Source organism: Centropristis striata, chromosome 9 (genome assembly GCF_030273125.1).
Source record: "Centropristis striata isolate RG_2023a ecotype Rhode Island chromosome 9, C.striata_1.0, whole genome shotgun sequence".
NCBI classification, from domain to species: Eukaryota; Metazoa; Chordata; class Actinopteri; order Perciformes; family Serranidae; genus Centropristis; species Centropristis striata.
Genome location: NC_081525.1, coordinates 13,352,602 through 13,369,240, shown reverse-complemented (window position 1 = coordinate 13,369,240; position 16,639 = coordinate 13,352,602). Strand labels below are relative to the sequence as shown.

At 34.9% G+C, this 16,639-nt stretch overlaps 1 protein-coding gene across 1 annotated transcript in view; it reads right to left on the bottom strand.

The window, feature by feature from the left end:
* The window catches only part of si:ch211-51h4.2 (uncharacterized), a 109,513-nt gene extending 94,158 nt beyond the window's left edge, over positions 1–15,355 (bottom strand). Inside the window, exons 1-4 of the mRNA XM_059341658.1 lie at positions 15,054–15,355; positions 7,822–7,863; positions 5,999–6,072; positions 3,528–3,596 (exon numbers count right to left, since the gene is read on the bottom strand). Of these exons, the coding sequence (XP_059197641.1) occupies positions 3,528–3,596; positions 5,999–6,072; positions 7,822–7,863; positions 15,054–15,204 (336 nt within the window). The 5' untranslated portion in view covers positions 15,205–15,355. The remainder of the gene's footprint in view (positions 1–3,527; positions 3,597–5,998; positions 6,073–7,821; positions 7,864–15,053) is intronic.
* Between the last annotated feature and the right edge of the window lie 1,284 nt (positions 15,356–16,639).

Genomic DNA, 16,639 nt, shown 5'->3' with positions numbered 1-16,639 from the left:
ACCCCAATTGGGGTCCCGACCCCAAGGTTGAGAATAGCTGCTTTAAAAAATACCTGATAATAAACATATCAAAACACTCACAGCCCTTATTCATAAACTGTGCCTTTACATAAGCCGTCAGGACTTTTGCACTTTTGTGACATCTCAAATAAATAAATATATATATATATATATATACACACACAAGTAACAATATTGTGCAATGACAGTTCAGAGATGTATGCGTAGGACCCTGAGACACTGACCAATCAAAAGACAAAGGGCTTTTTCAGGAGGGGGATTAAAAGAGACAGCAGCTTAAACAAATACAGGTGTATTCAGACAGTATGACTAAAACAAAGTGTTTTTTTAACAATCAAGCACATGTTCAAGAAGTTCTTGCATAAACTCAAAACACAAGTATTTACCTGAAAATTAACATAATATGTCCCCTTTAATTGTAGAAATCACAGCTGTCACCCGCAATTATGGCACATTGTATCCAAAGACTGGTCTCCCCTCAAAAACAACAATATAAGGCAGGGGTCTCAAACTCAAATTACCTGGGGGCCGCTTGAGGCAGTATCAAAATGACCAAAAAAAGACAAAAAATTAATTAAAAAAAAGAAGACACAAATTGACAGAAAAAAAACTAAATTACTTAAAAAAGACACAAAATTACAAAAAAAAAAAAAGACACAAAATGACTGAAAAAACACTAAATTACTTAATTAAAGGGACCTCCCACACACAACACGGTAAAATGCCTTTCATATAAAATTCACATTAAACTTTCATGTCAAGTTGGGGGCCACAAAATATGAGTCATGAGGGCCGCAATTGGCTGCGAGTTTGAGACCCCTGATATAAGTCGTTTGTACAGGCAGCAAAATACGACTCATATTTATGTTTTAGACTTCTTACTGTTAAAACTGTCTTTTATAACACCTAACCAGGAACTTTTTTGCTCTAAACCTATGTCAGTGTTTTTTTAGCATAAACTCGCCGAAACTGCAGCCTTTTTTTACAACTGTGAACTGTACCTGAATATCTATTCTGTTGTTTAGGTTGGAGATCTTGTTGGTATCTAACTGAAATAGACCTTTTTCACAGCAGTGTGATAGCAGGAAAGTACAGGTGTGACTGGTGATATTAACGATGGCTGCATTCCATTTAGGAGAGCTGGTTTTGTCCAGCTGGTTGTCAGTCTTGGTTTGGTTCATGTTTACTCACTCTTATGGCCTAGGTCAGGGGTTGGCAACCTTTACTAGCAAAAGAGCCACTGTTGGCCAAAATAAGAGAAAAATTGTCAGAATTGAGCCACAAACCTTATTTTGAATGAAAATAAGTCTACCAACATGACTAATTGATCAAAATTAGCATTTATTAATATGATTTTGGAGTTTGTAATCGAAAGCTAGTCTAGCTAGGGAAACTCAAAACTGGACTTGAAGTTGGCCAAATGTATAAGTTAAGGCTTTTTTTCAGATTTTCGTAAGCTATGATGCACATTTTAGTTGACTAATACAGTCATGGGGAAAAAAATTAGACCATTGAAAAATGAAGAGCTGATATCTAGCCATTTTCCATGGTTTTTCTTGGTAATGATTTTGCTTTTTATCAAGAAAACATGGATAATGTCTAGATATCAGCTCTTAAATTAATCTTTTATGGTATATCTTTGTTGTTATCATTATATTTGTCCAAACAAATGGACCTTTAGTTGTATGAGGCATTAAAATGAACAAGAAACTGAAGAAAACAAGGTGGTCTAATAATTTTTCCATGACTGTATGTTAAAAAGAAATGCTTTATTGCCGCAAAAAAGCTTAACATTTTTAAAATTGAAGAATACAAATTGCTTTGGGCCTACAACAATGATAAATGTTGCCTACCCCTGCCCTAGTGGGACACTTTGCTTTTACTGTAATGAAAATGGGACATTTTGGATGACACACTTGGTATTTTAATTTCTGGTTTGATTTTCAGAAACTCCCTTGCCTTATACGTAACCATTCTGTGTGCCTTATGCTATCTATACATCAGAAGACTTTGGAAAGATTTGGAAAAGACTCCTGGAAGACTATCAGCTCACACCTGCTCACATCTAAAGACAAGTGTTGAGAGTTTTTAGTCCCAGCCTAGTCTCACACTGAGATTCTACAAAGACTCTTTCAGGGTAACTATTTACAAGACTACAACTAGATTCTTTCAGCATTTTTTCCATCATGCTCTTAGTAAAAACTTACTAAATGGAGGAGAAGCAGCTTTTGGCTCCAGCTGCTCTAGTGTGTGCAGTGGTTTTTGTTGGAAAAAATAAAAAGAAGAAGAGAAGAAGATGCCAAAAAAAAAAACCCTCACAAAGCTGAAAAGGGGTTTCTGTTTTTCTGACATGAAAAGCTGACTATTTTACAGTAAAAATAGACAAAAGGAAGAATAAAGGAAAGGAACATTTAGAAATGAATTCATGATATACATTTATGCCCTATTTAATTATAATTTGTTTAATTGAATAATTATATTTATCAGCTCTTTCAACTTTCATTTAGTTAATCATACATTAATCATCAATTATTTATGACTTATTTATCTATCTTTACTAAGATACAGCTCCCAAAAAAATCGAAATTACTACCTTAACCTTTTGATGCACAACATGGGTCTAAAGTGACCAGACTAAGTTTTTATATTCTATATCTTTTCAATAAATTAATTCCATCATTCAGTATTGCAGGTTTTCCTCAAATAACTTCTTTTTGATCATCATACATCCTAATTATTTGTTTTCATTTCTTTCTTTCTGAATAAAAAACCTTTTTTTTTATCACGACGCTTCTAATGCACAAGGTCATTTTTGACCCATGTTGTGCATTAGAAGGTGTTTATATGTTGTCACCAAATTCACTAATCACCAATTTAAAACCTGACAAAGAAGACACAAATATTAACTCTCCTATTTTGTTAAATTGGTGTTTTTTCCAAAGGAAATTATTATTTGGTGGCTCTAATAAGTCTCAAATGTTAAAATATGTGATTTTCCCAACGTAATCTGGTGGTTCTAACAACTCTTTTAAAGTTAAACCTTAAATATAAGACAAACATAGTTACACATATACTCAAATTGTTAATTTAGTGTATCAGTTTTTGTATTATACGATTCTCATGCACAAGGTCATTTTTGACCCATGGTGTAAACTTGATAACTTGATTTGTAGTAATACAAAAACATCTTTCTTCATAAAGTGTGAAAGGAAAAATGGATATAAAATAAATGGATATGTAATAAAGAAAGATATTCAAACACACAGCCAGCATGAAATAACATGGAAAATGAATGCGGGTTATTTTTGACCCATGTTGTGTATTGGAAGGGGTTAACAATGGACTCCTGTAAAACTCCCAGATTTACTAAAGACTTTCAGTTTTTAGTCTGGAACTGGGGAAATCTTTTGGTCTTAGCCCAGCATTAAATTGTCATTCAAGCTCCTGAGTGTACTGATATAGCTTCTACGTTTGTCAGTGAAGTTGTGTTTTGTTCAGCTGCTCACCTTCAGAGATTCTAGCTGCACCACCTGACATTTCTGAAGGAGTTCCACAAACAAGTAGATTAGCAAGGCCTGCAAAACAAAGGATAAAAAATAATGAAAAGTCAGTTCATGCATTCTGTATGTAGGCCATATGATAGGAAAAACATTGCACGCTCAGATCCGTGCATATACATTGACATAGACCAGCTTTCAGTCAAGGACCTTCTACATATTCCTCAATTATTTTACACGAGAAGTCATCATGTCAGTGGGCCGCTGTATAGACTGTTAATTATCTGCCCAGATTTGATTGGTGGACCTTTCCCTTACTGAATAAATAAAATTCAAAATAATCAACATACACATGGATGAGAGAGTAGAAAAAACAAGAACCTGGTTTTCATTAATGATGTGTTATTTAGACTGTACAGAACTAATCAGAGTAGCCGCTGTCTGCTTTCTCAGTGTAGTCTGACAGCATCTGTAGAATCACTGTGAAAAATGTTTGTAGAAATTACAGTAAAACACTGTCAAACTGCATCAGAAATAGGGCATAAAAAAAAAAAAAAATTGAATATCAACGTAGTAGATGCTTTTTAATTACCGTAAATCAAGAAATAGTACAAAACTTTGGTAACATTTTACAATAACCAACTAAGTGATGTTTATAGATGGTTTATAGACCAATTATTAACCATTTACAAAGTGTTTTCAACCAATTTTTTAAAGGTATATGAATCATCATATGAAACATGTTAAAATGAGTGCAACTAACACTATTGATAAACTATGAACTAAAAAGTAAAAAAAGGTAAAGTAAATACAAACGTACATTAATATGCCATCTATTTGTTATTTATAAATGATGTAGTTCGTTAAACATTAATAAATTATGTATTTACTATTCTAAATGGCCTATATACGGTTTATAAATGATGATAAACCATTAATAAACTATCTGTTTACCATTTATAAATGATGTAAAGTGTTACCAAAAATTTTAAACTGTAGAAAACACAGTTTTTTTAATGTAAAATTTAAGGAGAAATACCATAATGTCACAAGGATGCAATTACCCTAAAAATAAAGGGACTTTTCAATCTAAGTTACAGTTTTTGCTGATATTCGCATTTAAATTTAAAGTAGAAAAACCCACTCATTGTCTTTTTTACGGTGAAGTTCTGGCAACCACAGCTGTCGGTATTTTATCATAAGTAAATTAAATTATATACTTTTTTAAAAAAGTGATTATTTCTGAAGGAAAAATCTCCTGCAATGTGAGAACACCTGTTATGTTGAAAGACTGTATGAAGAGAACTGTAATGCATGTAACTCAACCATGTACCCCTCTCTTAGATATATATATTTTTTTTACGTTTCTCAGGTTTGATTCACAGGCAGTACTGACAGATATTAGTATCTCAATCTGACTTTCAGAATCCTAATAATATGCATGTTATACTCTCCAGACTCCATTTCATTTTAGGACATTTTTAGCCTTCTATGACTCCATTACCATAAATGACTATGATGACTCCAAACAAAGTGCATGATGGGAAGGATATTGTAGTTGGGTTAATTTCCTCTAGAAATAAAGACAGCGCCATTTTAAATGGCTAAAAAAAGAAATAAGCAGAACAGATTGAAACAAGAGAATCGAGAACAAGAAACCAAAGAAGAGAAAAACGATGGAAAAAGGAAACAGAAAGATCGCAGACAAGTTTGGACTTGCCGCGTCGGTCTGCTGTCAGCGTTGCGGTCAAAATTGCAGCTGAATAATCACGTAAGTGTCGCAGAACTATTTAAATCACATTCAAACTCTGTTGGTTAGCTGTTTCAAGTGTACCTGCATGGGAACGGAGGCCGAGGGGAACTAATTAGTGGGAGTAGCCAAAACACTCAGCCGGTTTCCAAAAAGTACTCACTGGAAACACCCTTTTATGTGCATTTCTTTTGTAAATAACTTTTTTTATTTTCCATTTTCATTGTACAACAATAAAATAAAAAAATACGCCCCCCCACCCCCCAACAACAACAACAACCACCATCAGCATCAGCGCTAATACCTTTCTGGTTACAAGCATCTTCCATTGTACCTCTATTACACACATACAGAACATAAAATAAACTAAGCCTCTGACTTAAAGACTGACTCAAGGAAGGTTAATACAATAAGTAAATAAAATAGTCGTTGCATGGAAGACATAATTTGTTAACAAATAAAGAGGTTAAGAATAATAATAGCAACATAAATACATACATGAAAAAGAAGAAGCACTGGTATATATTTATCTACAAATAACTAAATAAAAAAAATCAATAAAATCAATAAATAAATGAAAAATAAAAAAATAAATGAAAATAAAGAAATAAAAAAACAATAAATAAAAAAACATTTTATGTGCATTTCTAATGGTTCATTTCAACTCTAAATTCCCACAGACCAAACCAGTCTTCAAAGAAAGTAAGAGAGCGCTGAGATAATTACTTACTTGGACAAAGAAGCCAACAAGAAAGGAGATGAGGAAAGGCACCAGTCCAGCATGGGATATCGTTACCGGGAGACCTAGAAGTTGAAAAGACGTAGAAGTGATTGTGTTTTTGAATCCCACCTCAGTAGATCTGACTTTCTGTCAGCGTATCTACCTGCTTGTCCATCACTGTCTCTCACACACACTCCTTTCCGCTCTGGCTCAAACTTACCATAAAATTTTATGGATAGTGCTGATTTCAATATGAGATTTAAGTGATTGAACAAGTATTAACTTGGAAGGCCTCCACCTTTGTGGAACTACATGAAGACCCTGCTGAAAACAAAGTAGTTAAATGTAATGTACCATGTAATTTCCACCTCTACAAAAAAATCTCTTTGGTGTTAACTACACTTCATAAACCAGCCTTTAATTTGCTCTGCCAATGAAAGCCAGGAGACGGACAAAGCCTTAATTATATTCCAAATTAACTGATATTATGAAAAGGAAGTCTCACATGTTGAACAAGTTCAGCTCATCAGAGTTTTTACCACCATTTAACTTGAGTCAAACATGCCTATACACACTTTAAAACAATATACTGCTTTTGAGAATGTGAGAAAGATGTTTATTGTAGTACATTTTCAGGATGAAGTGTGTGGTGTTGAAGACTTTTTTTCTTTCTTTCTTAACCCTCTGGAGTCTCCAAAAGCACCAAATCCAGACTTCTTCATGACATCCAGACTAGAAAACAAAGCAGCGTGGAGCCCTACTGTTAATTTACCTCTAAAGTGCTGGCTGTAAACTCCATGAGGCCAGTTTCAGTTTGATGATATACCAAGTAAAACTGGAGACAAGCTCAAATATATTTTGTATGAAATGATAGAACTGGATGTAACTCTCTTATATGTTAGATTTGCAACCCTTTTTCACATTTGCAACATTTGAAATTCTTTATTGAGCATGATAGTGTTTTGAAAGTTAAAAAAAAGATTCAAAATAGCATTTTATGTTGGACTAAAGGACTAAAAAAGACACAAAATGACCAAAAAAAGACACAAAATGACTAAAAAAAGAAATAAAAAGACACAAAATGACTAAAAAAGACACATGACTAAAAAAAAAGACTCAAAAAAGACACGAAATGAGACGACAATAGGCCAAAAAAAGACACAAAATTACTAAAAAAAGACACAATATGACTAAAAAAAGACACAAATTGACCAAAAAAGACACGAAATGAGACGATAGAATGACCAAAAAACCCCACAGAAGACAAAAAAAGACTAAAAAGACACAAAATGACAAAAAAAAGACACAAAATAACTAAAAAAAACCACAATATGACCAAAAACAGAGACAAATTGACCAAAAAAGACACGAAATGAGACGACAGAATGACCAAAAAAACCCCACAGAAGACAAAAAAAGACACAAAATGACCAAAAAAGACACAAATGACTTACAAAGACACGACCCTACACAGGGTTATTGTAAAGTGTTACATACCATACATTTGGAATATATAAAACAATCTGAGTGGGTCCATTCTGCATAATGAGTACTTTTACTTTTGATACTTTAAGTACATTTTGATGCTGATACTTTTGTACTTTTACTTCAGTAAGTTTTGAATGCAGGACTTTGTTTTCAGTCTTCAGTTTCCTAAATTAAACTAGTCATCAGGTACGTTTACCTGGAATTATAATTGGTCGTGACCTGACAAATACAAACGTGTATTTTCCCAAAATCCATGATCACTTCATATATGAGTATGAAGTGGAGGTTTTTGTATTGTTTGTGATTTTTTTTTGCATATTTATGAAGAAATCAGATGTACTCACCTAAGATTCCAGTTCCCAATATTGTTGCAATGGTCAAGAAATCTAGGGAGACAAACAGAGCTTAGTCAGATGAATCAGAAAGTATTCAGACATGCAGACGGACTGGATAATAGCTGTGCAGAGAAAGGTCAACAGGTACTCATTACAACACATGAAAACACATTAAAAACAAAGAGTGTCAAATATGTTTCTCCTCAGGACCGACAAAAGTAATTATTTACAGCCAAGTGCAATTTTCCCTTCTGCTCGTATAATGTAAATGGCTGTTGAGATTGTGATTGAGGGGCTACATCAGGGATGGGCAACTTGGAGCACCCTCACTTGAAGTGGCCCTCAGTACAACTACATGCATTTGAGCATGAAATCTTAAAAGTGCAGTGTAAAAATGCACAAAATTACTTCTTGCAATTAATGTTGAATGTTGAAAATATTATAGTTTTTCTCTTTCTTTCTCTCTCTCTCTCTCAGGTAGCTGATGTACTTCCCCAGAATAATTTTTAACTGCTCGAAAGTATGGCGTCATATTTGAGTAAAAAGTTGCGCGAGAGATAACACGTCTGCACGCACATTATTTCGTGTCACGCACGCAGTTGAAATCTGCGCTCGTGACACGTCTGTGCTGAATTTATCACGTGGAGGGCTGGAAAATGACCAATCATAAGAGGCCCGGGGTCAGCCTTGGCCCCGCCCCCGATGTGTCAAAAGTCCTCGCTCCGCGCGAGCAGAGCTCCACTGCGAGCGAGCACGGGGGAGAATCTGCTTCACGCGGTTGCTGAATATGTGCGCCAAGATCAAAAAAGTGACACGAAATAATGCGCGTGCAGATGTGTTATCTCTCGCATGACTTTTGACTCAAATATGACGCCATACGAAAGACATCCAAACAAACATCAATGAAACGCATTTACCTCGGAAGTCGAAATTTCCAACTCGGATCTTTCCGAGTTTCGAGTGCAATCGAACGCAGCATCAGACTCTCCAGATTAAGGCTAATTAATTTATTTTCAAACTGTTACCTGTGCTGAAGATCTGCTGTGGCACTCTTATCAACAAGCATTCAAATAAGGTATTCTCAAATGTGTGCAAGTGTTGGCTGACTGCCTGTAAGGAATTATTGCGGTTTAGCCACCAAATATCAAAATAACATCAGATGCAAAGTTTCATCAAAAGGTAAATTCATTATCCACTTGGAGTGATCTATGCTAGGCTCGGCTGGCATCTATTTTTCATATTGCCATACCTAACTGACATTTTTCCAGGGTGGACAGTAAATTATAAGTGTGAATCAGCAGAGACCCCAAGATATGATTTCATCCCGATACTTGAGTCACAATGTGATATTATTACGATTTTAAGCATTTTGCGATATGGTGAGTAGTCAGTCTATTCATCTCACTCCAGTCTTTTTATTTTTTATATTATATATATATATATATATTTATATATATGTGTGTGTGTGTGTGTGTGTGTATATATTTATCTCGTCACCCTGTTAAAATAATCGCCTAACTCATTTTTTCAAGTTTTGCAGGAAACACAAAAACTTCACCAAAAGTGACATTTATTGATCATTTAACTCAAAAAGGATGTAACAAAGGATGGCTATTGGCATGTTAATAACACTGTGTGTTTTTGAACTTGCCTTTGTGACCTAAGCAAGATATGGTAACACTTTATTTTGAAGGTGTCTACATAAGAGTCACACAAGCCTGTCAGAAACATGACATGACAAGTATCATGAGCATTAATGTTACTTCAAAGTGTCATTAATGTTCATGACACATCCCATGTCATGTTTATGACACGCTCATGTCACTCTCATGTAGACACCTTCAAAATAAAGTGTTACCATATCTTGCTTAAGTCACAAAGGCATGTTCAAAAAATTGACTAAGTCACATTTTATATTGACTTAGGCATAATAAATCCGCTTAAGTCACACACTTGACATAGGCCATTATCTTAAAGGGGTAAAATCACATGATCTGATCAACTGAGGATGTAGGTGATTTTACCATAGGTGGCTATGAGGAGATGATTTAGGCAAAAATAAACAATTTTGACAAAAAAATATTTAGGCGATTGTTTTAAATATATATATATATATATATATATATATATATATATATATATATATATACATATATATATATATATATATTCGAACCTGGTCTCACAGGAATCCGTGAAATAGCCACGGATTTGCTTAACTCAAAATCCGTGGAATAGCCACGGAATAACTAAAATTTCCGTGAAACTGACACGGATTTCGCTACAATGCAAGTTAATGACAGTCATATCCCGTGGCTATTCGTGTTCCAAGTCACGTGACTTTCAAGGTCCCGGCGGTCAGAAAAAACAAAACATGGCAGACAGTTCTCTCATTTTTAGTGAAAAAATCAATATTTTGACTTAGTTTCTGCATAAAAATCGATTTTGATCACATTTCTAGCGAGAAATATATGTTTTATTTTCTAAATGTTCACTCAGTGAATGTACATAATCACTTTGTATGTTGGAATAGCCACGGGATATGACTGTCATTAACTTGCATTGTAGTGAAATCTGTGTCAGTTTCACGGAAATTTGAGTTATTCCGTGGCTATTCCACGGATTTTGAGTTAAGCAAATCCGTGGCTATTTCACAGATTCCTGTGAGACCATGTTGATATATTCCTAAAAGCGAGCCCGCTGCGGCCTCCAAAAAAAAAAAAAAAAATACTCTGAATGCTAAATATCAATTCTTTGCAGCCATAAATCGATATAATATTGCCACGCAAAACATCACAATACTATATGCTGTATTGATTATTTCCCCCACCTCTACTATCCACACAGTGATGCAGCTGTGAGAGCCTGTATTGTGATGACAACAAACAGCATGAACCAGCCCCTTTGTCACCACGTGTTGATGGTTGTATAGATGAGGCAGGTCACTTCTCTGTCACATTCAAATCCATCACTTGCTCTCTACGGACCTCCCATCATCACTAGAAATAAGCTGTCATTTTGAATCAGCCTGATCGTTTTTCATGATTCTCTTATCAATCCTCCTCTGTGCTCTCCCACCACCCCTGTGAAGATGGCTGAGGGACATATGGCGTCAGTAATTAGACATGTCATCATAATCTTTTTCATATTGTCTGTGTTCTCACAGCTGCCGGGGCATGTCATATAATGACTCAATAACTTTTGTTACACACAGACAGACAGGATAATAAGAGCGAGACAGGAACAGGGACAAAGTGACCTTAATGGACATTTAATGGTATTTTGATTTTGATTCTTCAGACATTTGTCCCATTTTTTTTATTTTTTTTTACACATGCTACAATTTGACGGCATAACAGCCTTTCAGAACATTGTTTCTAAGTCAAAAAGTAACCAAATGTTTAATGCACGTAAAATACTCACTTTCCAACGTTTTGCAGAGGTTGCTTTAACCCTTAATAGGGCACTCATTGAAATACTTGCAAATTCTAAATTTCAACCCTAGAGAATATTGGAAGATATTACATACAGCCAGAATGTGTAAAAAAAAACATACAGACCCGGGGGAGGGGCGTAATAATTTGAAAAATAAATTCACAAGATTAAAGTGGCAAATCTACGAGAAAAAATGTGCAGATTTATGAGATTTAAAGTGGTGAATCTGCAAGAAAAAAAGTTACTTTTTTTCCACTTTTTTATCGTAAATCTGCGACTTTTTTGCACAGATTTGCCACTTTTTGTTTGCTTGTTTATGTACAGCACTTTGTTGCGGCTGTGGTTGTTTTTGAAGTGCTTTACAAGTTGAGTTGAAACTTTGCATCTAATATTATTTAGATTTTTGTGGCTACACCACTCATATTCACACATTTGAGAATACTTTATTTGAATGCTTGTTGATAAGAATGAGTCACAGCAGATCTTCACCACAGGTAGAAACAGTTTGAAAATAAATGAATGAATGAAATGAATTAGCCATAATCTGGAGGGTCCTACTACTTTTGCTAAACACCAATTTTGACCAGCACAGACCCACAACAATACAACCACAGGTCTTTCTAACAGCAGACCCTGGGCCTCATGCAACAATAGGCATGTTCTTAAGTGGCTTAATTGGGTGATTTAGGACACCGATTTTCTTTTATTTTGAATTTTCAAAAATGCAATTCATAAGTGGTCCAGATCTGTTGTAGAAGTCATGTGCGGCTCGTTGTTATATTTAATTACTTTGAAGCAAGAAGCAGAATTTGAAAATTATGAATTATAAAGTAAGAGAAACTTAAGATAAGAGGATGAAAATGTCCTTGCATGATGTCGAATTATGACTTGTCATGTTTTTAAAAAAGCAAAGGTGTTACTAATATCATTAACAATGGCTGGGGCAAGTGGAGTCTGAGTTCCCGGCTCAAGGGAACCTCAATATCAGCTGTTGAGCTATGATGGAGCTTTAATCATTCACTTAATTATTTTTTTCAGATTTCCCAACCTGTCTCAGTCACCACAAGGACTCAATCCATCACCTCCCTAACCTCAAGGCCAGTGGTTCTCAACCCTTTTCATATCCCAAATTGATACACATTAGTTTGTGGATGCTGATTTGATAAGATGTCACATCAGGGACCTCTACACTGCAAAAAAGCCAACTTGTATTTTTTGGCCTAAAACAGTGATTTAAGTTGGTAAAACTTGGAAATATAAATTATTGACATTTAGGGCAATAATGTAAGTTAGCACAACAAAGGAAGCCAGTTGTCTGCTCAAAAACAAGTTTGTGAGTTGTTGTGACTTATATCTTTAAGTTGGGGTTCACAACAAGGGACAATAGTTCTGCTAACTCTTATTTCTTTGTTGTGAAATTTGGTCATTAGCGAAAGCTAGCAGCTAACTGATGCTAGCCGCTAACTGATGCTAGCCGCTAACTGATGCTAGCGGCGCTGCTTGATACAGCTACAAGAGTAGCCATTAGCGTATCAATGCTAACTCAAAATTGTGCTCACAACATTAGCTGACATTTCATAGCGGCGTTAGAATCGTGCCAGAGAAATTCAGAGTTGAGCAACTCAAAAACAAAACTTAAAATATTTAGTTTAATTGTCCAACTTAAAATTTTATCGAAGTTTGTTGCCTTGAAATTTTGAGTTCACCCAACTTTTCTTTTTTTGCAGTGTATCTGGAAACATATTAGTTGTTAGATATGATCAGCTGTCAACTTGATGGGGAGATAAGCCTGGAGGGAGTGAAACCTGTGATCTGAATAGTCACTCTTATGACTTCTATAATTAATTAAATCATGAAAATAATCTATTTCTGTTGTTCTAGGGACTCCCTGATCCCAGAGGGTCCCAAGACCCCTGGTTGAAAACCACTGTTCTAGACAAACTAGTTACATTTGATGAAATATGTAGAAAATAAATGCAGTATATTGAAAAAAAAACCTTAATATGTTTTGGAAATTAAAGCCAAAAGTCACCACTCTGCTGTCTGTAAAATGCTATAAATATATAATAAAATCTGTTAGACTACACAGCATTCACCATTTCACAAAATAACATCTTCTCAACACAAAAAAAATTCTACAAAAAATTGAAGCCACATGGTTTTCTTGATAATGTGATAATGTATTTAAACTATGCTTATTATTTTTCTACAGTCTGTGGACTCAATATCATTTATATGTGTATTTGTAACTTGATACCAGCTACCAGTTATACTTTACTCCAGACCAAGTTAAGACTAATGGCTTTCTTGATAATAACCAAAATAATTATCAAGAATCAATCTAATCATTTCAGGCATTTTAACCCTTGAAATGCCAGTTTGATTACAAAATGTCACTGATGAAAAAAAACACAAAAGACACAGTCTCAAGATTAAGAACAAAATTTATTTTGATGTATTTTTTTTATGCATTTGCAAACAAATGCTCCAGCCAAAAAATATTCATTATATGGAAAATAGCTACATTTTTGTGTGTTTTTTCTTTAAAAAAACAGTGACATCATGTAATCAAACCGGCATTTAAAGGGTTAAAATCCTCAAAATGATTGAATGTTTGGTAGTTTTGAGCAGGGCGAAAGTTGTTTAAGAGGTTTATGCAGAAAAAAGTGGAAAAAAAATATGAATCTGTAAAGTTTTTATTGTGTTTCTTTGGAAGTGGACATTTTCAGCAAGAAGGGTCTGAAAGGGGCGTAAATATGTACACAGTGTGTAATAGCCCCATTAGAAAAATTTCAATTTCAATTTCAAAATATTTCAAGAAGAAAAACCTTCTTCCAAAAATCATGCCATTTGCAGTATCACAGCCAAGATTTTTGCTAAAACAAAAGCGAAAAATGACAAATATGGCTGAAAATGTCCACAGTGGTCCCAGAGGGTTAAATGCATGCTGAATTAAGATGGTACATGTGAAGCATTCATTTATTATTATTTATTATATATTTAATATACCATTATTAATTATTTTATTGCTGAATGAGCAACATGTATTAACCCTCTGGAGTCTGAGCATATTTGACCTTTATACACCACATAATATTTACTATACTCATGTTTGGTATTTGGTATTTTCTCAGAACAACTTCAACATGAATAAAAAAAAATACACAAAAATCATGAAATCTGATATAAAATTATACTATTTATGACAATAAAAAACACACATATGCTCAATTAACTGTTTCAGACCTGAAAAATGTAAACATAGGTTGCAAAAATGAACATTTAAAGGTAAAATTCAAATATAATAAAACTATACACAAAAAAATACCATAAAAACATGTTTAGGCTATTCATAGGGACAGTGTTAGATGATTAGACCCCTTTTTTTCTATTTTTACAGAATGCCACTTCTACCTCGTCCCATCCTACTTTTACACTTGAATAAATATTTTTGTACTATCAAATTAAAACAATCATATCTTGTTACGGCGCTTTGAAAAAAAGCCACATTATCTGATCACGCCAGTGTGATCATAGACCTCAGAGGATTATTTATTTTTATTATATTTTTCCCACCGTTTGTCCTCGCGAGCGTTGTGTCCCGGCCCACCCCCTCCATAAAACGTCAAATGAATGCGCGCTCCTCCCACAATAATATGGAATTATACGTGTACATTTATTTACTTGTGACAAACCAAATGTCTCTCAATGTGGCATGGCAGCACATTTTCAACATGTTGTGAGCGGGTTTGTGTAGCTTGTGTCGGTGTTTGCCTCTAAACGTCGTGATGTGTGTTGGTACTCACAGCACTGCAGGTAAATAAACCGCAACTTCCAGTGTCTATCCTGGTTTTTCCGCGTGATTTTGATGGACAGAGTGCTGAGACTGTTGTCATGGATGGGACAGGGGCTTGTTTGGATTCTTATCTCCTCTGCATCGGTCGCCATCATTTTCATTACCCTATCTCTCCCCCCTTCACCTCCTCGCTCACTCTCTCTTTCCTCCTCCTCCTCCTCTCTCTCTCGCGACTCGTGAGCGCGCACGGTCCTCCGGATGATGCGCGCGGCCGGTTTGGATTTGAGTATGGCAGGGAAGGGCAATGTGGTGGAAATAACTACCTCTATTGAGTGAGAAAATGAATCAGGGCCGGTTCTAGGCAGGCATATACTGTATGAGGGGGGCAGTCAGAAATGTGAAGGTATGAAAATGCCGAATTGTGACTTGTCATTCTTGTCATTTCAAAAAAGCAAAGGTTTTACTAATATCATTAACAATGGCTGGGGCAAGTGGAGTCTGAGTTCCCGGCTCAAGGGAACCTCAAGCCAGAGCCGGCCCAAGCCTCCATGGGGCCCTAAGCAAAATTCAATTTAGGGCCCTCTATTTCTGCCAATAATATTGATTGTTGATCATTCACACACACACACACACACACACACACACACACACACATAACTTATGAGTTGATGTAATAAAGAAATAAACACAATGACCATGCTCTGCCGCTAACAATCTGTGCAAACAACATATTTCAAAAAAACAGACTGCTAGCACCGAACTTACTAGCAAACAAAGTGACGTTTTAAGTCATGTTTGCTGCTATCAAACGTTAAGAAAAACTTTATTTTGAAGCCAAAGTGAAGCTCAGTGTTACTCAAATACAAACACGTGTAGGTGTATCTGGTTCAGATACACATTGCCTCCACTAGGGGTACCAAAATATTTAGAGGTAAAAGCTAATTTAGGTCAATTTTGCTATCGGAAATTGACTAAATTAATATTTAATACTTTAAATGAATTAAAGTTACTCGATGGGGCACCACCTATTCACTTAGGAATAGGAAAAGATAGCAAATCATAGTTAATCAGTCTCATAAAGTTAACAAATTATCAATTTGGAACATTGATTATTAATTATGAATATAATTATAATCGAATTACCTTATTAATATTTAGTAACGGTTGAAGGAATTTTGAGTTCTTTTCCATAGCAGAGGTTAGCAAATCACTCATTCATGTGCAACATTAAAGGGAGAAGCATATTAATCCAAAAACATATTTATTCTAAATAAAACAAAGCAAACAGAACACACAATAACTAATCTAAAAGACTATTTACAGTGGAAATGTGAGTGAGAAAAAAATTGTGTAACAAAATGGCTGCCGAAAGGCGGTCATTTAAATAAATCAAAATGGCGGAAGCCCTTTTGTTCTTGAAGAACAATAGACCATGCGGTCTTGAAGGTCTATGTGTTGTAGGAAGCCAAATTAAAGTATATTTCATGTGGATTAGTGTGTGAGCAAATCAAATGAGTTATAGTTAATTTACATGTACAACTTGAGATATGTAGAGCAACATTAATCATACAACTTCAAGTGATCTAACTACACAAA